The sequence below is a fragment of the Cervus canadensis genome, chromosome 8 (assembly GCF_019320065.1).
Source record: "Cervus canadensis isolate Bull #8, Minnesota chromosome 8, ASM1932006v1, whole genome shotgun sequence".
In the NCBI taxonomy this organism is placed as follows: Eukaryota; Metazoa; Chordata; class Mammalia; order Artiodactyla; family Cervidae; genus Cervus; species Cervus canadensis.
Genome location: NC_057393.1, coordinates 27,063,710 through 27,085,838, shown reverse-complemented (window position 1 = coordinate 27,085,838; position 22,129 = coordinate 27,063,710). Strand labels below are relative to the sequence as shown.

Here is a 22,129-nt window from a genome sequence, read left to right as displayed (position 1 = left end):
CAGATATGGCTGAAGAGTAAAGCTGTAGGTGAGGGTATAAAATGACTTCCCTCACCTTCAGGAAAACCCACTAACACTGCTTGGAATCTGGCAGCACATGGCACCAGAATTTCCTCTAACTGCCCTTCCTCCTCCTCAAAACCACTAACTATACAACTTTCCCAACTGGATGCTGATTTTGAGCTTGCTGCTACTGCTAAGTCATGTCAGTCGTGTCCGACTCTGTGCAACCCCATAGACGGCAGCCCACCAGGCTCCCATCCCTGAGATTCTCCAGGCAAGAATACTGGAGTGGGTTGCCATTTCCTTCTCCAATGCATGAAAGTGAAAGTGAAGTCACTCAGTCGTGTCCGACTCTTCGCAACCCCATGGACTGCAGCCTATCAGGCTCCTCCATCCATGGGATTTCCCAGGCAAGAGTACTGAAGTGGGTTGCCATTGCCTTCTCCATTCTGAGCTTAGTAAGTGCCAATTCATACCCCATCTCGGGTATGTCAGCAAAGCAAGTGTTAACAGTTTCACTTTTGGATAAAAGAATGAGTCACAAGTTCAGAAAACAGAACTAAATCAACTAAATTTCTGAAGTTAGTTGTTAGTGAGTGAGAGTCACTCAGTCATGTCCGAATCTTTGTGACCCCGTGGATTGTAGCCTGCCAGCTTCCTCTGTTCATGGGATTTTCCAAGCAAGAATACTGGAGTGGGTTGCCATGGCTAGCCAGAAAGTCCCACCAAGAACTACAAGCAGTAGCAACAGCCAAATATGTTGTAAGCGTTCCAGCCTTTCTTAGCCTGGGTTCCCCAAAGAGAATTAAGCAGTGGCGCATCCACTGTATATAACAAATATTCTTGATCTACCATCTGTGAGAGAACTGAGAGTCATATCAAATCATCTTTGTTTTGCAGTTCAAAAGAGGAGTCTCAGTTGAAAAAGGTTGTACTTCTATCTCCTTTATAAACACACTGCCTCAGTTAAGTCCCAGCAACTTTATGACAGTAGGTATTATCTTCATTTTCACATCTGAGGATACTAAGGCACAGGGTGTCTCAGCATCTGCCTGAGGGCATGAAGATATTAAGTGGTAGAGCCAGGGTTACTACCTGAGGCGGGGCTGAGTTTTCAGAGCAGTAACATTCTATATTTTAAAAGAATTCAAGAAAAAGGGAAAACAAGATAACCTCTCCAAATTCTGGACTTGTGTGAAATATGTGCCTATATGAGAAGGAGGTGCTCAACTATTAGGACCCGCCTCTGACTCCCTGCATACAAAATAATGGTTCATCAATGAGGACTGATTCATAGCTAGCCATTAAGATATAAACTAGCAATAGAAAAGATTTATAAAGTAAGAACAATGGTTCCTTACAACTCTTATCGGTCCAGACATGCAGTTCCTGTGCGAGTTCAGGAATCACCAAGAAAGTTCGCCACCCTTGCCGTTTCTTTGATTTTAAAATGTCCCCAAAAATGTGATCTCCAATATACAAAATGTCTTTGCCCTTGGCTCCCAACAGATCACAAATTGTATCAGATGAACCTGAAACAATGCAATGAGAAAATAAAAACCAGCATTCCAAGTACCATAACCATTAAATAGTATATAGATTAATTTTATTCTTTTAAGTATGTGAGGAATAGACCGGAAAAAGGGCTCACCTTTCTTAAGTCAAAGACTCACCATTGTCTTTTTTCATCATTCTTTTTACTGCCTCTATGACAAGGCCTTTAGCTCCACTGTGCTGACCAGAGCTCTCGATCCCCAAATCCAAGAGCAACAAAACCACGTCTCAGCTTGAGGGACCATAACCCTCCAAAGCACCACTACCATTTCTCCTCACAGGTCTGCCATTAGGTTGGCTTTGTTCAACTGCTGCTCATTCCAATAAAATATGCATCTATGTCTGTAGAGACTCCTAAAACCCCCTTGAGGTCTTGGGAACCATCCATGTGATTCCAACACTGAGAAAATGCCTCAAATATGCAGAGGAGGAGGACAGGAAAAACTGGTCCTTTTAGTGAAAATCAAAGATTCATTAGGACATGCTGACAACTTCTCAAACCCATCCTCCCAACTCTTTAGTAGGTGACTGAAGTGTTTACCTTCAGAAGACGCTATTTTTAGAATACTAAAGAACATAAGAAGCATGGTGTCAGGAGGACACCAAAGCTTTCACAGTGAGATTCAAGCACAGACTTACATAAAGGAAAGTGCGTGACTCACCCCCAGAGTAGACGATGCCATGCTGTAAGGGGCCCGTGTAGGTACCAATTTTCAGCTTGCCAGTTTTCTGTGAGAAAAGAATTTGGATTTTGTAAAGTTATCACAATCTCCACCAAAAATGCTACTTGGCTAGGCAGCCAAATCAATCTCACTTTTGAATTATATTCATTTGAATTATTCAGCTATATTAATTGAGACCAAAACTCTAACTTCAAAAGAGGAGATAAGGCTAATAAGTTAAAAATACCTGTTTCCTGGGGAAAGAATAGGAGAGAGGGAAGGAGGAACATGAAGGATAATTGCTCATGGACAGACCATCCTCTCAACTTACAGTATCCACCTGACGAAGTACTGTGCCTTCTCCAAAGAACAGTGGTTTCCGTGCATCCACCAAGATCAGGTCAAAGTAGGACTGCCACGGTCGATGAGAGCTCCCAGGCTGATAAGGAAGAAACAGCAAAAGCCAAAACATCACTCCTAATCTAAAAGCACTTCTGTTTCATCTCAAGTCGGATGAAAGCAGTATATAAATACTAAGTAAAACCAGAAAATGCCACTGTGAAAAACATACTGTGGCTTATTATAAGGCACATCCTTTTGAAAGCAGGCAAAGTGAAAATATAAACAATGACTCTAATAATCTCTGTATTTTAAATTGTTTCACCTTACTAATTTATTTCAAGCAATTTAATGTATAAAAAAGTGTGCTCATACTCTAAAAATGGGCTGAAGAGGCTCAAAGGGACTAAGGAGAGATGCAAAAAGACAAATATGTAAGAGACGGACTAAGAAAGAGGCAGTTTAGCATCTGAACTGAAGTATATAGCTAACACAGAACTATCATTAGCAAATTTTACGGGTTATGCTTTCAGAATGGTGGTTCCAGGTATACACTGGTCTTTGGCTCATGCTGCAGGCTAATCAGCACTAATGTGGAAGGTATGCCCATCAACATTACTTCATCTTGAACTGGAACCATGGCTTTTAACCTTTTAAGATCAAGACAAAGAGCATGAAATACTGTGCTTTTGGGTGATCTCAAAAGTCATTAACTAACATTTATTCAGAGAAACCTAGTGACTAAACCTGGGTCTCTTGCATCACAGGCACATTTTTTACCATTTGAGCCACCAGGGAAGCCCCCTAAATTGTGATTAGTATTCATTAAATCTAAGACCATACAGAAGGAATGACGACTTCTCTGCTAAGTATCAAAGTTAGCTGTTCTTTTGACACAAAACTCAGCAATTACTAACAGCAGAATATAGCAGTTGTTAAGAATATATACATTTTCTGTTTCTTTTAATAAGATTATCTCCTTCAACCTGAAAATTCCTTTTTGCCACACAAATTTAGCAATTCTGTATAAAACTTCTTGGGCATAAAATTCTCATCCCATCCTACTAAATACCACACGAATCTCTCATTTCTGTCTACCAAGTTTTCAAATTGCTAGCAACTTTAAATTATACTAGCTCCTGCATTACTTCTAATATTAATGAAGATTTCTGGATGGCTCCTGACCAATTCCTTACGCTCAATATTCCAGAATATTAAATGCATTCATTATTACTAAATCAACAGTCTGTTATATTACAGAGAGTACCTTGGGGCCATGTGGGAAATCAAACAGGTAAGTCATAATTTTCTGGAAAAAAGAAAATCCAACATAAGATCCATTTACTATTTCTGCAAGAGAATATAGGACACCTAAGTAAAGCACACACAAGCTGTTTATAAGACATGTCTTTTTCAATACAAGATTCATTACATTCTTGTTTCCTCTAAAGTTTATGAAATCATGGGAGTTGAAGATAGAAATTAATGCTTCATCACAGCAAACAAATGCAAGCTTCTGACATTCTCAGTAGAACACAGGGTTCTTCTAGGAGATATTTTTATACAGATTCATCCATATATTCCTATCAAGTTCTCTGAGTGGACTGGAACACATATTTGGAGGGAAGGGGTATCTGCGATAAGGGTGTAGAGAAAACTGATGACTCACATGGAAATAACACACCGTGGCCCTCTTACTACTGTTCCCAGGACAATCAAGCCAACTTATTCCAAATCACCAGATTTCTAAATCAGCATTTTACATAAAGAGGGTTAGCGAGCACTAAGCTTGCTAGGACTATGAACTTGTAACCAGCTTAGCGAAAGTAACATGAGGTTAAGGAATTAAATCAGCTTTTCTATATGCTTTAATCATGGCAAAAATTTTAAGAGGTAGTAAATTTTGATGGCTAAGAGTCAAAACATCTTTTTACCATCTATTGCTGTCTGGCTCCCAGCAGCAGGGAGGGAACGTATTACGCATGTAATAAAAGGTGTGACTTTTCAAGTTGTAGAATGACACACACAGACACAGAAGACACTGTAATCAGCACAAATGTTTTAAATCACCCCCAAAATGAAAACCGTTAAGTAGCCAATTATAATCAGGAAAAATCGTCCAAAGAAATAGTCATAAAAATTTGAGAACCACTTTGAGGTGTGCCATTTATTTTTTCTTTTCTCATTCTGCTTTCAAAATGAAATGGCAAAAAACTACTCTCACTTAATAAACTACCTTCTTTTATATTCATAGTTCTTTAGTCCAATATAATTCCTTTGTATAAAGAAATATATTAAGCACTTACATCTGTATATTTATAGTCACTGTTGGTGGCAAGAAATACTTTTCCTACTTCCTTCATCCGGCTCAGAAGCAAAGGCAGTTTTCCCTGAAATGTAATGATGATGATGAGTGGAACAGCAAAACACAAACACAGATCTTCTTCCACATGTGATGGGGTTATGTCCCGATAATACACTGAGCATGGCAGCCCGGCTAGTCTACCTAAAATGTGCTGAGAACATACATTAGCCTACAGTTGGGCAAAATCATCTAACACAAAGTCTACTGTAACTTATAGAACACTGTACTTAAAGTAAAAAGCAGAATGGATGTATCAGTTGTTTACCCTTGTGATCTCTTGGCTGACTAGGAGCTACTGCTCACTGCTGCTGCCCAGCATCTCGGGAGTATCAGAGGGCATATCACTAGGCCAGGAAAAGATTCAAAATTCAACACACAGTTTATACTGAAATGTATCACCAAATATATATATATATATATGGTTCCTGTGAGAGTGAATATATATATATATATATTCACTTACACTGTGGAGTGGTCAGATACAGGACTTTTTTTTGTCTACTGAAACAGAACAGGTGATGCCCTTTAAGGGAGGGTTGGTTGGTTTCAGAATTTTGCATTTAGAAGACCACACTGTCATTGTGCATGAATTATTATATATGTAGAATATATATGGTATATATAATAGACTATAATAGACATATAAAATATATAATTATATGCCTATTAAAAACATAACTCTAACCTCTTCTTTATGTCTATCTCAGGAAAGAGTTTAAATTACCTTGTAATCTCTTAAAGTAAGTGAATTAACTGTGTTATAGATTAGGAGAAGCCAATTTTAGAGATCAGCTAAATACTCTATGGAGAGTATTAGATATGGTCTCAGTGTGTACACTTTCATTTTATGAAATACCTTGCAGAAATGGCATGATGTGTATAGAATGCAACTTGAAAGTGCCCGGACTCATCTGTAGCTACACGAGGAAATTCTGACTCCTGATGTGACCAGAAAGAAAACAGCCTTTCCTTCTCTCACAGTGAATAGGTCCCTTCACTCAAATCCTCTTGCACCTCTCCTGAACCCCTCAATGTTCTTTCTTGAAACAACAATCATGGACGTGGGAGTTGGATGGGAGATAGGAGGTACAAAGTCTGGAAATAAGACATCTTTACCAAAGAACTTTGAGGGAATAATTGCATCTACTACTTTTACTCCATAAGAAAGGAAGAAGTTATCTCATCTCAGTGCTCTGTGTGTGTGTGTCTGTGTATTTTTTATTCTGAAATAATTTCAGACTTAACAGAAAAGTTGTAAAAATAGTACAGAGGGTTCCCATGTATTCGTCATCCAGCTTCCCTTATTATTAACATCTTAACCCCAGTACAATGATCAAAACTAAGAAATTGACACAATGCTATTAACTGTAGACATTTAAAATTTTTATTATGTTTACCACTAACGTCTTTTGAAGTATTTTAAAGCTTTCCTCATTATTCCCAGTTGATACGTTAAAGACAATTTAAATAACAGTCACACGTGTACATTTTTTAAGATGATCTAGCACCACGGTTATGATTCAGAGTACACTGAGGTGTGACTTTTGGCTTTCTACTTACTAACTGTATGAACTTGGGCAAGTTACTTTATCCTGAGTCCCCAGTTTCTTCACCTCTAAAGCAGAGGTAAGAAAAACTAACTCAGGGTTTTATGGAAGGTTAAATGGGATAATGAATGTAAACACTTAGCACAGTGATATGTACACAGTAACCACTCTAGCTGCTATTACTATAATTAGAGCTAGAAGGATAAATGAAATACTGGTCCTCTTTGCCTAATAAAAAACAGGAAAAACAAACCTCATGCTCCAGCTAAGAATGCTTGGTGATTATACTTGGCATGTGTTAAAGTGCCAGGACAAAGAAATATCTTCTCTTGTCCATTTCATTATAAATAAGCTTGCTAATTTCCCTAATAGGTAAAGCAAACTATCATGCAGATCTACTTTTCCCTTTACTACTTACATCTTTAACTACATACTTCTCAAGATTTTCAACTGTTTTTTCCTTAAGGGAACCCTAAAGAAAGAAAAAGAAAGCAAGAAAAGAACAAAATCAATTTTTAAGTTTATTATAAAAACTGTGTCTACTATTAGCTTAAATGCATTTCTTAAATATTTCCAAAATTAAAATGGCAGATGTGATTTGCGGCAACTCTGCCTCCAAAATGTATTTAACATAGAAATCAAAAGGCATTTCATATTTAATTCAGCACAATTTATAATAAATGTAAATATAATATTATTAATCAGTTAATGTTATCAGCCAAGGAGGAGGTATTTGGAAAAAACAAATGAACCATAAGCATCCTGAAAGGATATGGTAAGTATAACCCTAACACTAAAATCTCTTCTAGTAAGTCTGGAAAATGCAAATTGAAATAAAATCTAGAAGCCAAGCACCACAACTGAGGAAAGACCAGCATTACCTCTGCAAGCCAGACAGCCAAAGACAAGGACAAAAGTATTCTAGAGAGCTATCACTAGAGGCAAATCCCCCTTTTTTAACAGGTGAAAAACTCTGCCCTGTTTGCACTTGGAAAGTTAATGTCAGACCATAAAAGACACATGCCAGGCAGTAAGCAGGTGAAGAAGCAGCTCCAAGGTACCTTGTAATGAACCCAGTCAACTGCGTCTCTTACATCCTGGAACATACTCCGGTAAGACATGAAGAGGTCCCCATCTTTAAATCCTGTTTCGCAGCTACAGAAAGATGGAAAGAACATGACAGGGAATCCAAAGGAGGGTAAATAAAGGGAATACCAAACACTGCCCAGGGGACCCAAAGGTTCCTTTGTCACATAATAAAGGCTGTGTGGCTAATTCGGAAAATAATCACTCCCTAATGAAAATCCATTCTGACCATCAGAGATGACTACAGTGTTCAATGGAATATAGTAACTGTGAACAGATACAAAATGGTAGAAGAGTATGATGGAGGCTAAAAGGCTAGTTCCAAAAATAACAGGTTGTTTTATTCATCCCTTGTAAGAAACAGGTTCCCATCAAAGAAACATTTAAAATTGGTAATTTAGGTTCTCGCCACCCTGACTTTTCTGACACTGTTTCTAAGGTATGGTCTATTTTTAATTTATCTTAGTGACTTAGTGCTCAACCAAATTTAGTGCCTTGAAGTGGGTAAGGCCTAAAGAGGATAAGAAGTTAGCAAACTCTGGCACATATGGCCGAACTTAACAATTCCCCCTAGAAAGGAAAGGATATCTTTTTCAAGACTTAAGCACATTTTTACTTGAAGGAGGATAAACAGTATCTTCCTCAATCAAATCTTGCTGGGCCTGGGAATGAAACGAAATTACTATCCCTGAATGGCTCCTGGGTAGCTGCTGTGAAATGAGTTGGGGGGTTTTAGTGCAATTCTGCTTGGACAGATAATCATCACACAAACCTCCCACTCAGTTGTCACAATTAGCACCTCTGCTGGCCGTCTTCATTCCCAGGAGAAGCCAATCAGAAGTGGTCCCTTCCAAACATGGCTGCAGCACACTGGCAAGGAGAGGGCCGTGTGGGAGGTGAGGGCCTGCATGGAGCTGCTGGTGCTGTCCCATCTCTCAGGCTGGCACTGTGGCATCTCTCACTAGCACTAAATTCACTTCAGAAAAGCAGAAAAGACCTACAATGGCCAGTTCTCTAAAACCCTGTACATTAATTTTAAAAAATCAATTGGAAAAAGAAAATTATAGTACACACATACCTGGTATATCTGGGACAATTAGTAAAAAAATCTACTAGGCAGGCCAACAGGTAGGTCTCTGAAAAATGAAGAATAGATATTCATAAGCTATAAGTGAGATAACTAAAATCTGTTTCTCTCCCTTGAGCAAAGACAAATGATCACGGAAAGAAGGGGAGACATCAGTATATGTAAGCATAGAATGAGTCTACCTGGTAGGTTGAATAGTGTGTTCAGAATGTAAAATCTTTCAGTGTCATCTCGTTGAATAAATTTATTTGGATACTGCTCTCTAGTTTCTGGTCTGAAAGAAAAAAAAATTAACCGACATTCAAAAACAATATAACTCTGAGACGTATTCATCATTTAAAAATTAATTCAAATATTTTGGTAGCTATATGCAAGGTGGGGTTCCAAATAATACACATGGGAAACTCTGAAAATGAAGAGGCTCACTCACTGTTTCAGCCCCTAAAACATTCTCAGTCTGGCTAAGGGAGGGAGTCGCACACACAGACAATTGTGAAGGTCCAAAACAGAACTGCCACAAGAAAGGTGCAAAGAGCTATAACAAAACAGAGGAAGGGGAGAGAGACCATTTCAACTTAATGGGTAGAGAAAACGGAATGTAGAGAGGAAAATCTAGGAAAAATCCATGAAAGTCATGGCATATGAGCTGATTCTTAAAAGTTAAACAGCCCAATCCAGAAACTAGTCAAATTCAAGTAGAGAAAGGGGAACAGAAATATAAAGCTAGAAAGATGAATTGAGGCAATCATGCTATTGTTTTTATATATTTTTCATCTGAGCTAAATTGTAAAAGTATTAAATTAGTAGGAGTATTAGGATACAATGGAAAAAGAAATGTGATGTGTTGCAAAAAACGGCTACAAATCTTTCCTATCCCTTAGTAGTGTGACTCTGCAGTTCCTCCAACTAAGAGGCACAGTCTCTCTCTCTCTATCCTTGAATACAGGCTTGAGTAACAGAAAATGGGATCCAAGAAGACTTGGAAAACACTTGTGCATTAGGGCCAGTGTACTCCTGCTGGAGAGTAAAAGGCCCCATGCAGAAATGAGGTGCCCCCGCCAAGAGGCTGCCCACTGTCAGACATGTGCATGAGGCCATTCTCCATCGCAGAATTGCTCAGCTGACTCAGAATTTTAAGCTAAATCAAATGGCTACTGGTTTAAGCCACTAAGTTTTGAAGTCATTTATTATACAGCAAGAACTAACCCCAGTCCATGGGGTTGCAAAGAGTTGCACATGACTGAGTGGCTAAATTGAAGAACTGACTGACACAGACACAGAGGCCTGGGAAATCAGTTAGGGGTTCCTGCAGGGGTCCAGTTGAAAGTATGAGGGGCATGGGCATGTCCTAGAGTGGGCGCAAAGGAAATTAAAGAGAAGAATTACTCAGGAGGGATTGCCAAGGTAAAAAGAACAGGCAATTGAACAGATGTGGTAGACGAGGGACATGGAGCCGAAGATGATAATTCTCACACTAAGGTGTCTCTGAGAGGGTGGTGGTAATATTAACTGAAACATAAAAACTAGATAAAATACAAGAGGAATTTTATTTTGGATATGTTAATCTAAAAGTAAACATTTTTATAGGCAATTAGAAACAAAGGTCAAGAACTTAAAACAGAGATTCAAATTAGAGAGGTTGCTGGGATCATCTACACACAGGTTAACAGAGGCAGTCAGGTAGACTATTAGAGCAGAAGAGGCCACTTAAGAGTGTAGAGAAAGAAGAGAAGACTGTGTCAAGGTTCACAGAGGACATTCAGAGTTTAAAAGAAAAAGCCAGTGAAACAAACAGAAATTGTTAAAAGATGCATGAACCTTGAAGAGTGAAATGAAACACTGCAAGAAGAGGAAGGAGATAGTATTAATTATTACAGAGAAAATAAAAAGGAGAAAAACGAAAATACAAAAATGAACAGTCCTCACAATGAATATATGAAGATTAACTAATTTAAATAAAGGACACCAAATTTAAATTTCATACTCAGGATAACTTGGGTAATGTTTGTTAACTACAAATGTCATAAACTCTACTTAGGAATATAGAATCACATTAGTTCCCTGTCCTAGCCAGCATTCTGAAACAAGAGTTCCCAATGAAGAATAACTTTGTGGAATATCATATCTTCTAGCCTTCCAAGATTTTCTGTAATGAAAATTAAAGCAGAAAGAAACAGTAATGATATACTTTCCTCAGTCAGGTTTAGTAAGATGACATTGTCCTCTTGAATATCTTTCCCTATTCCCTTCATCATTTAAGAGTAATTCCTTTACATAAGGAAAGTTAATCATTATGCAATTAGAACCCAAACTGACTTATAAATACAGTTAGCAATTACATTTTGTTTAAGTGTCAAGTCATGCTAGTATACATTTAAAGTAAAAACTGACTCATGGAGAGGTAATATATTATAAAAGAAGGGATGCTAGACTTAGGAAGAAAACAGAGTTCAGTATTGCTAACTATCTGTGACCCACAGAATAAAGATTTGATCTCAACATTATTCTAACCTAAAACTTTAAAAGCCTTTAACTATTGCCTGAAAAGAGGTTCCAACTCACAGGCAAGGCATTTAAGGTGATGCTTGGTGGAGCCGTAATTTTTCTTCCAACTTTGTTTACCACTATATTTCAATAATTATCTCCGTTGCCCTCCATCTTCATTCTGGCCTTCTCCGTGGGCTTTCTAAAGACTGTACAGTGCTAAGTACTGTTTGAATGATTCTGCAGGTAACACATAAATGATTTATTTCTGAAACAATATTAAATATATTTCCAAAGAAACTATTTGGAAACTTTATTGGCTTCTTTGGGGGGAAGAAAGGAGGTCTATAGATCTCGAGTTAGTAAATCTAATTGTAATTCTAACATATGGAACTGCTTCTCTTTCTTTTCTTCTCTTCTCTATCTCCCACCCAATAACACAAAAATCCCTCTTCAGGAATTCATAAATAGAACCTTGGTTCATCATTATTGGGATTCTGAATTATAGTGACAATATCCATACATAAAGAGTCTGGGTTTCTAGTACTATCTGCAGTCACTTCACCTTCTAAATTCCACCTTTTGATATTCATGAACTTGAACAAATCCCTCAGAAAGAAATGGTGAAAGAAAGGTAGATATAACTACTGGTCTAATCAGATGTGTCAAGTAGGGTATTTATTTCATACTGTTCTCCTAGTGTATACCTGGAAATCACTGAGTCTGTGTAATGCCAGCTGAAGACTTAACAGATGATTCAATTCCAAATAGGGCATGGCGGTTACCTCAGATTTAAAGGAAACTCTGGTACAGTTTCAGTTAGTGTCTCTTATCACAAAAAAGTATTTACCAAAAAGACATTGTTTATTTAACAAATTTCAATGTAGACTGTGTGTAGTTTTTACTACTTTGCTATGAAAATAAATAATAGACTGATACTTAACCCATATTGGTTTTAAGAGTTGTTCTGACCCTAATAGTGTCAGTGGTAAATTAAGTGGTATAATAGTAGAGAAAACGTATAATTGTAAAGCCACAATTACAGAAATTGTCAAACTGGGGTATTGTGATTTTTAAAGAAAAAATTTGAGATGTTTCAAAAAAGATACTAGACACTAAATTTTATCTGCTGTTTATTACTAGGGTGGAGAGTTCAAATTAGGTAAGAATAGTGGAAATATGCTAATTATGAAAATAAAACTTATCCTTATTTGTTTCAAATAGTATCACTCTGTATTCATTTTAACCCCGTGTTTAAAAAAATTTAACCACATGATCAAATACCTGAAGGTATACATTAGAATATAAAAATAATGTATTAGCTGTTAAAAATCTTAGTCATTTACATTACTGTAGTTTTAAATTTTTCAAAGTACTTTATGTACATACCTCTTCTGAGCAGCTACCTGAGAACTGTATTAAAAAGGAGAAAATAAAAATCTTAGAATTTCAAATAAGTCAAAGCCACTACAGTTTTTTGGCAAGTTTCAAGATTAGCTTTGTTGGATGCTATATAATTTTAGAAGGCACTTAATTTAAACAAAATGTAACTGCTAACTATATTTATACATCAGTTTGGGTCCTAGCTGTCTAAAAAATAATTGTTAAGTATTCTTATGTAAAGGAATTGCTCTTTAATAATGAGGAAATAAGAAAGTATATTATACTGGGGAAGATAATGTCATCTTCACATTGTTTGACTATAAAAACACTAGAAAGAGGTTAAAGGTTCTTTGTACTCACCCCCTTATGAAGTTAAATCCATGTGCACAGACCAAGAGGTTTCCATAGGCATCAACTTTCAAAAGATTTCCATACAGTGTATCAAATACTAGTCCCCTATGGGAAAATGAAGATATCACCAATCACACAAAGTAATAAAGGCAAGGATCTAATGTAGTATTTACTCAATCACCACAAACCAACCTTCACCTTATTCAAGTTTTATGGTGGCTCATGTATGTACCCAAAAATACAACCCTAGAGGGTAAAGTGAGTGAATAAAATCTTAAAAACGAATCCCAGAGCAACTAACAAATACTTAACTCTGTCCAGATGAATAATCACAATTGTTTTGTGTGAGAGAGCTTAATCAAACAAGGTGTAAACAAAAATTTCTCTGAATACAGCTGGTTCTGTTCTAAAACAGAGCTTCTTTTTATTCTCTTAGACAACTGAGTTGGCTTCTATTTCCCTCTATTAGACATTTCTCGCGCCACCTGAGGTGGTCTGCGGTTCCCGTCGGATGGAAGTGCATTCTGCTGCCCAGTGAGAAGTGAAGAATCCTTCCCAAGCCCGCCTGTCCAGTCCGTCGTATCTCACCCCAGGACTTTTGTGAGAAATATTGTGAGCCTGGCGGGCTACAGTCCATGGGGTTGCAAAGAGTCAGACACGACTGAGCAGCTAAGCACACATGGGATACATATGATGGCATCTCAAAATAAGCCTCGTGTTAACCTCAAATCTTTCTTATCAAATCCAGAAATGGAAACTGCCAAGAAGGCTCCTGATTACCCAGTTAAATATATTAGCAGAACAAAATATATTAGCAAAACTCCCAACAGTGTAAGAGAGGAGCATCTGCAATTACTGACCATCAGTTTTAATAATCCCTCTTCTCATAAATTTGTTGTTGTTGTTTAGTTACCGAGTCCAACTCTTTTGCAACCCCATGGACTGTAGCCCACCAGGCTCATCTGCTCATGAGGTTTTCAGGCAAGAATACTTTGAGTGGGTTGCCATTTCCTTCTACAGAGGATCTTCCCAACCCAGGGATGGAACCCGAGTTTCCTGCATTGGCAGGCGGATTCTTTACCACTGAGCCATCAGGGAGACCCCTTCTCATAAATGGATCTTCTTTAATAGCAATGAATTAAGTTCAAAGTTCAAATCAGGAACACAAAAGATATGGTGTACATTAAAGGTTCATGGTAATTTCAGAAAACCAACCAAAAAGCCCCAAAGACCTTTTGATGTTTTGTTGCATCTTTTTGTTTGTTTGTCTGGGGGATGGCATTGGTTAGGGACACATTTGGAATTATTAATTTGGGGGACAAAAGGATGGGTTTTAATCCAAAAATAAACTTGAAAAATTACCTGGTAGGGAATGTAGAGTCATATGCGAAGCTGAGAAGCTCTTGAGGATAGCCAATAGAAACCAATCTCTCCACGGTAAGCTCAAAGCCAAGGGACTCATACTCCGGGGACTTGTACACTGCACAAAGAGGAGGTTCTCATTAAAACACAGCCAATTAAAACAGAAGGCAGAGTGAATTTCAACTTTCCCAATTCCTCTCTCCTACTAAATTTGCCATTTTTCTTCTTTTCCTTCAAACTTCATGTTTTGTACTGCCTCAAGTAATCGCAGAACTCAACTGTTAGTCCGTGGAAACAGGTCATGTTATGATAGGAGTAGCAGCAACAAGATGAATTATCAGGCATTCCAGGCTTCTTCATTCTTAGGAAACCTAATCCAATCATTTTTTTCCTTTTTATTCTCTTAGGCCCACAATCTAAAGTTGGGAGGCGGGGAATGTAATAGGCACAGCTGTGGTATTAACCATGGGAATATAATTAATATAAAACTAGAGAGAGAGGTCTATATAAGTTGAAGTCCTCACTGATGTGAATGACTGGTATAGGAATTCTTCAAAACTATTTTTAAAAAAAAAGACTAGTCTATTTTTAGAATTACTATCTGGCTTAGGAATTGCCTTAAGCTCCAACCAGCATAATTCTATTTGTTAGGATTTACGTGTTTTCTTTTATCAGTCCTAACAATGTCATAGCCATCAAAATTGCATTTTACAAATTATTAGTGCTAAAACTACCATAAAAAGACATGCCTAAGACAGGGAAGTCTGGATATGAATTGGGAATCAGACACTGAAGAATTATAACTCATTTTATTAGACCTGATTATGGAAGAATGAATAAGTGCACGAATATATAATGTTATATATATACCTCCTTATCTGCCAGAGAACAATGAGTTTTTTACAGGTGAAGTAAAATAGATTTTGGAATATGGGGGTTTCTCTCAAATATAATGTATGTCTGAAGTTTTCTATAATGAAAAACCTTTTCAGAATCATCACAGTTCAGTATAAAGAAAATGTTGCTCCTTTAAACGGGTTTCTTCCAAAATAAAGGATGTAGGTAGACATTCTTCCATCAGTTTTCTAGGAGCAGGTAAGCCATATTAAAAACTTAAAAATAAAAAACACCTGTGATCTTGCTAACTGCCAAATGATGCCAAAAAAACTCCCCCAAACATCCTATTCTTATGTTTCATAATAATGAAACTATTATTATAGTTCTATCTACAATTAACACATAGCCTATGGCTCAAATGGACTCTTCATTGTAATTAGTCTGCCTATCCAAGTTAGAGCTAATATTTTAATGAGTATGATTCAACTTTCCCTTTCCGAAAACAATCCTTTAGAATATTTCTGGAAATACATAAAACGGTAATACTGGTTGCCTCCAGATGGGAGCTGAGTAGCTAAGAGATAGGAGAGGAAAGGAGGCTTTCGTATACCTTCTTCTGTACCTTTAAAACTTGTAATATGTTAATATTATTTATCTATCCTTTTTAAATTGAAATTTTTAAAAACAAGGTGAGCTTTCAAAATCCTTCAATAAACATTTGTCATATTAAAAAGCCTACAAATTTTAAAGTCCTTTAGGAGATGCTTAAGTCTCAGCTCACCAGAAAAATGCCAAAAGAAGCTCTCATTTCTTCTGTGGAATGATGATTTCATGCCTAAGCTAACTCTGGCTAACATTTTCAAAACTGGCTATATTTTTCTCCTCCTCTCAATTTCAGCACCATCCTCACCCATCCCTCTCCCCCAAAACTTTTTAAATCCTCAGGCATGGAAGATGCACACTATTGTAAAGGAAGTGCTATGTATATATACATGCAAACAGAACAAGAGCCGGTGTATTATCATAAAAACTAGGAAAGCATGGTATCCATTGATGTCAATTTGAATTATTTTGAGAATATAAAATAATATCTCACCCCTCGAGCTTACGCCTCAACTGAAAGTAAATTTCATTTTAACAAGACTTTCACAAAACAAAGATTACTTCTCAATCCTAACAAAGCCCCACTTATTTCAAACAACATTTTATTTAATGGAACAAAATTCCTGTATAGCAAAGTCATTTGGATAATCCACTGATACTTATTCTCATAGGATTTAGCCCATATAAAATGTTTTCAATTATTAAATTTTCATAAAGATAATCTGCTGGATATACCTTAAGAATGGGAGACAGAAACAAAAGTTAATCATCCCCACTGATTACCTCTAAATGAACAATTTTCCCTAGTTAGAGAAGTGATGAAGTAAGTAATATTCATTAAAATCTATTTCTATGAGACAATTTGGACTGAAACCCAAATCAATTTATTGAGAGTTTTTAGTGAAAAAAAAAATGTGGGAGGCTAGAGAACACAATTTCCCATTCTGCCATCATAAGGAATAGAACAGCAGAAAATAAACACTATACTCCTGTCATGTTTGCGTTTATTCCAGGGCAGAACTTCCAAATGATTGTCTAGAAACTCTACCTACTGAAGTAAATACTTCATACTTCCTTTCTCTCAATGAGTTTAGGATGCTTCCAAAAAATACAGTTTTCCCCAATTGCTTTTAAAGTTGCACGACAAGTACAAACATCAGTTGAAGCCAGAATTTAGGTTTTCCTGAGTCTCATCCAAAGCTTCTCATGGCGGTATATAGTGCCACTATTAAAAATGAATTTCTAGATTGTGCAGGCCATCAAAGTTTAGGCTTGGGTGTTGAAATACACTACTCTCCCTCCAGTTTCTTTCAGCTAGTCCAAAATAAACTGTTCTATTCACAGATGGGAATGGATTTAGCAAAGAGAGTCCAAGTTCCACTCTGACAACACCATCTATTTCACTAAGCTCTATGTTAATCAGTAAGACCTACAAGCTATTGACATTTTCTCATAAGCTTCCTGGATAATCATTTCAGTAACACGAACTCCCAGGTCATTAAATCATCTGCTAGAGAACTATACACTACAACCAGGGCTGGAGAAGCAGAACTGCAGCTGCACAGAGCATGAATCTAGATGTTTGGTTCTAAGCGTCCCCTGAGGATAATTACAATCTGTTCTGACCTGGTGGCAAAAATGACTACTCTTGAAGCCTACATATCATGGCTCAAATGAATAAATAAATAAAAAGCAAAATTCCTTTTTCAGTCAACCAGGCACTTCAAAGCCAGCCTTGACATCTGTGGGTAACCATATGTATCACCTCAGACTTACAGCTCTATATGCCTCTACAGCTGCAAAGGGTCTAATTTCAATTCCTCTGGCACAACTGGCAAGTAAACGATGCACAGCTTCAAACTCAGTTCTTATAACTGACTTTCCAAAACACAGCCAATAACTTCAGGCGTAAACATAGCCTTACACATGCACTGCTTATTTCTTCTTCAAGAAGGTCCTCAGGCCTATCCAATATCCAGAGACAAAGGAAGAGGTTATTTTAAGGGCCAGAGTCCAAAAAAGAGGCCTGCTTCAGGCACCAGGGCAGCACACAGTGTTCTCAGGTTATGTAACCAGACTATAAAGAGAACAACCAAAGCTTTGAGAGCTGAAGCTACTGAGAGCATTTGAAGATATTCTTTACTCCATAATCTGTGAGAGAGAGAAAAACAGGTCTTCCAGAAGTATCAACTGCCCGCTGTGGGGATGAAAGCTGTGGGCTCTGTTTTGAGTAGATTTTGTTCATACAAGATACAGTCTGTATTAGAGGAGACAGTCCCTTTGGATGAGCCGAAAACTTTCTGCAGGGAAGTCTGGGACTCTCATGCACTTTTTACCTTTGCCACCAAGACACAGTGTGTGATAGTTTGGAGATTTTAGAAAAAAGGAAGGGCACACCTCGACAGAGGTTCCAGCCTAGCGGAATGCTGCTGCCAAAATGAGAACTCACATGAGGCAGACGCAGACGCGGAGTGTGTCACTCCAGTCTTGAAGGAGTCACACTGGCTCTCCTGTTAAAAAACAAAACAAAGCAACAAAACAAAACAAAAACAAAAACTGGTTTTAACACTGTTGTGATGGGCTGGAACAGAGAGATACCATTTGGAAACTGGTATTAATAGGAGTTACTGCCTCCTATTTAGAAGCCTCTGACCATCACTAAAATTCATCTAATTAGCCATAACAAGAGTATTGAAGATAAGCTTAAGTATTATACATTATTTAACTTTTCTTATACCCTAAGCCTAGAATACAAGCCTGATCCTGAAATGTTAAGTCAAAAGACAAACAGAAAAATAAATTTCTTTTGTCTTAGTTTATTTTTTCTGCCACATTCCAGGTTTATATGACAAAAACTGAATGCAACTGGTAAACAGAGTTTAAAATTGAACTACAGCAGGTGAAACAGACTAATAAAGAATACAAGAATAAACCAGAGCAGTCTCATCTCACTTTTAAGTGCTCATTTAAACAAAGTCCGCTTGTACCTAACAACCCACTTTTCTACCCTTCCAGCACCTAAATTTGTAATCTTGATACAGGTAAGAACCAACTTTCCCTATTAAAGATCTAACTAGATGTCCAAATATGGAACAGAAGGGAAATTTTTTTTGATTCTGTGAATGGATATTTGCCCTTGGTAAATGGAGTCGTATTACTCTATTTTTTAAAAGTTAAAGAAACTACCTAGTCTAGTAAAATAACTGACTTGAAGATACATAAATCTTTTAAAGATATTGATAAATTTAGGATATGAATTATGTTTAAGTTATAGGGTGTTTTCCCTAGAGACATTTAGGTTTTTGAAAACATATATTTAGATTCCTCCAACTTCTGTATTTTTTGTGAAAGGGAGATGGTACTAATTGGAAGAGCAAAATGACCAAATACAATGTTGAAAATTTCTAAAACTATTACAACTAGGAGAAATGAATACTACTAATCATACTATGAAAAGCAAAAATCCAACACAACCACTCAAGAACAGTTATTTGCTTTTATGCTATAAATGTGATCAACATCAACATTCTTTATTTAGGCTACATGATCTTGGTTCTCTGAGCTAACTAGGAAAGGTAATAATTCACATTTTCATTAAGGAAACTTTAAATTAAATCTATCCATTCTCATATAAACAAATACCAGAGGGCCTTTTCTATTTTTCACAACTATTTGAAAACCCCAACACACTATCATAGACAGTCAAAAATTTTCTCTCTAACCTATGAGATCAAAAATGATCTTTAAAAAATGAAAAATTCTAAAAACTACCTCAATTTTAAAGTACCTAAAATCCAAAATCTAGGTACCATTCAACACTTTCAGTAATACAAAATAAAACCAACTCCAACATGGCTAGATATGTAAGTAAGTGAACAAGCAGAGTCTGAAAGACTGTCAATCTTAATTCATTGCCAATGCAAAATTAAATGGTAATTAAAAGATTTATTTAAAAAGTCATTAAGAAATTAAAAGAATATTTATTTTAAAATAAAATGAAAAAAATTACCTAACTCAAAATTTCCCCTCTGAGAACCTATATGCTTAGTAGGAATGTGTATTTAGACTATTTTTTTCATTTTAAAACAGAAAAACTGGCATTTTTTGAAATAATAACTTTAAACACCCTCTTTAACCAAAGATGCTTGTTAATTTTTTTAAAAAAGAGAGAAACAGCTAGTATATAATTTTTCCCTCAAGTAAGAATAGATCATCACACTCAAATGCTTGTACTTGAAGTTAGAAGAATGTAACAGACATCTGTATGTCTACTGTATACAGGTATTAGATGCTGAAAACAGAAAACAAAATAATTCATAATCTTAGGCCTGAAGGAGATCACAGTGTACCACAATTAGATTTTTATAATAAATTTTAGAAGATCTACAACACAATGTGACTAAGGAGGTACAGGACAGAAACGGGGCCAATCAGCCCAGTCCAGGAAGTCTTCTTAAAAAAAAAAACGTGTGATTTACTCAGGCTTATATGGATAATCCATTTTTATAACCAGTATCTCAAGGTACTACAAAATTTACCAAACTTTCTGAGACTCACATAACATGTTTCAAACACCTCTGTCAGGGTCAGGCAAGTCAATTAATGTGCAAAATGATCTAAGTGTTGGTGTAGGTCTTGGCATAAAGGGTGAAGGAGCTGTCGGCTATAGCTGACTTCCCTGTGGGAATGAAAGTTAAATGCTGCCCTTTATGTGATAACAACCAGCCTAGATTTTTACTTGGAATCTGCCAATTTTTAGCTACGGACTCAACTGAGAAAACCAACAAACTTTACTTGAGCCAAACGATGGTCTGTGGTTTCAGTTGTGCCCATGGGCCACTGGGGTGCAACCTCCAGTGTACACTTTAGATCAGATACTTCCACATAAGTTCTCTCATCTAACTGGAATGTTTCGACTGTCCTTTTCAAAGAGTCGTCGTCTGTTTTTTTTTTTTTGGCCGTACCACACAGCTTGAGGGATCTTACTTTCCTGATGAGGGACTGAACTTGTGAATCGGCCCTTGGCAGTGAAAGCTGAGTCCTAATCACTGGACCACCAGAGAATTCCCCTCTTCAAAGAGTCTTAAAGAAGTAGAACTTAGCTACTTAATGAATTGGAAATCCAGGTGGAAATAAATTCATTCTTCAACAACCACAGAATATCCTAGATAATGTTGTTCTACTCATCTCAGGAAAAACGGAGTGAAAGTCACTCAGTGGTGTCTGACTCTTTGCAATCCCATGGACTATACAGTCCATGGAATTCTCGAGGCCAGAATACTGGAGTGGGTTGGCTAAGATCCCCTTCTCCAGGGGATCTTCCCAACCCAGGGATCGAACCCAGGTCTCCTGCACTGCAGGTGGATTCTTTACCATCTAAGCCACAGGAAAAATTGAGGGGTGGATTAAAAAAAACTTAGAAAATAAAGGAATCTTTACTGTAGTCACTCAGTCGTGTCCGACTCTTTGTGACCACATGGACTGCAGCCTATCAGGCTCCTCCATCCGTGGGATTTTCCAGGCAAGAGTACTGGAGTGGGTTGCAATTTCCTTCTCCAGGGGATCTTTCCAACACAGGGATTGAACCCAGGTCTCCCGCATTGCAGGCAGACGCTTTACCATCTGAGCCACCAGGGAAGCCTGTAAATCAAATCCCTTATGATTATACAGTGAAAGTGAGAAATAGATTTAAGGGACTAGATCTGATAGACAGAGTGCCTGATGAACTATGGATGGAGGTTCCTGACATTGTACAGGAGACAGGGATCAAGACCATCCCCATTGAAAAGAGATGCAAAAATGCAAAATGGCTGTCTGAGGAGGCCTTACAAATAGCTGTGAAAGGAAGAGAAGCGAAAAGCAAAGGAGAAAAGGAAAGATATTCCCATCTGAATGCAGAGTTCCAAAGAATAACAAGGAGAGATAAGAAAGCCTTCCTCAGCGATCAATGCAAAGAAATAGAGGAAAACAACAGAATGGGAAAGACTAGAGATCTCTTCAAGAAAATCAGAGATACCAAGGGAACATTTCATGCAAAGATGGGTTCGATAAAGGACAGAAATGGTATGGACCTAACAGAAGCAGAAGCTATTAAGAAGAGGTGGCAAGAACACACAGAAGAACTGTACAAAAAAGATCTTCACGACCCAGGGTGATCACGATGGTGTGATCACTCACCTAGAGCCAAACCTCCTGGAATGTGAAGTCAAATGGGCCTTAGGAAGCATCACTACGAACAAAGTTAGTGGAGGTGATGGAATTCCAGTTGAGCTATTTCAAATCCTAAAAGACGATGCTATGAAAGTGCTGCACTCACACTGTTTATAATAGCCAGGACATGGAAGCAACCTAGATGCCCATCAGCAGATGAATGGATAAGGAAGCTCTGGTACATATACACCATGGAATATTACTCAGCCGTTAAAAAGAATTCATGTGAATCAGTTCTAATGAGATGGATGAAACT

The 22,129-nt window shown here is 37.3% G+C and overlaps 1 protein-coding gene across 5 annotated transcripts in view; it reads right to left on the bottom strand.

Annotated features, from left to right (window-relative positions):
• The window catches only part of NT5C2 (5'-nucleotidase, cytosolic II), a 97,998-nt gene that overhangs the window by 2,703 nt on the left and 73,166 nt on the right, over positions 1-22,129 (bottom strand). For 2 of the 5 annotated variants that reach the window (XM_043475536.1, XM_043475538.1), the window contains 12 exons: positions 14,224-14,341; positions 12,871-12,966; positions 12,517-12,540; positions 8,826-8,917; positions 8,635-8,692; positions 7,532-7,625; positions 6,889-6,942; positions 4,865-4,948; positions 3,826-3,867; positions 2,551-2,658; positions 2,220-2,286; positions 1,365-1,535 (listed from right to left, as the gene is read on the bottom strand). In XM_043475536.1, coding sequence (XP_043331471.1) covers positions 1,365-1,535; positions 2,220-2,286; positions 2,551-2,658; positions 3,826-3,867; positions 4,865-4,948; positions 6,889-6,942; positions 7,532-7,625; positions 8,635-8,692; positions 8,826-8,917; positions 12,517-12,540; positions 12,871-12,966; positions 14,224-14,341 — 1,008 coding nt within the window. Of the gene's footprint in view, positions 1-1,364; positions 1,536-2,219; positions 2,287-2,550; positions 2,659-3,825; positions 3,868-4,864; positions 4,949-6,888; positions 6,943-7,531; positions 7,626-8,328; positions 8,468-8,634; positions 8,693-8,825; positions 8,918-12,516; positions 12,541-12,870; positions 12,967-14,223; positions 14,342-18,112; positions 18,162-22,129 lie in introns of those variants that run through there. The other 3 variants (XM_043475540.1, XM_043475537.1, XM_043475539.1) reach the window with 3 other exon arrangements.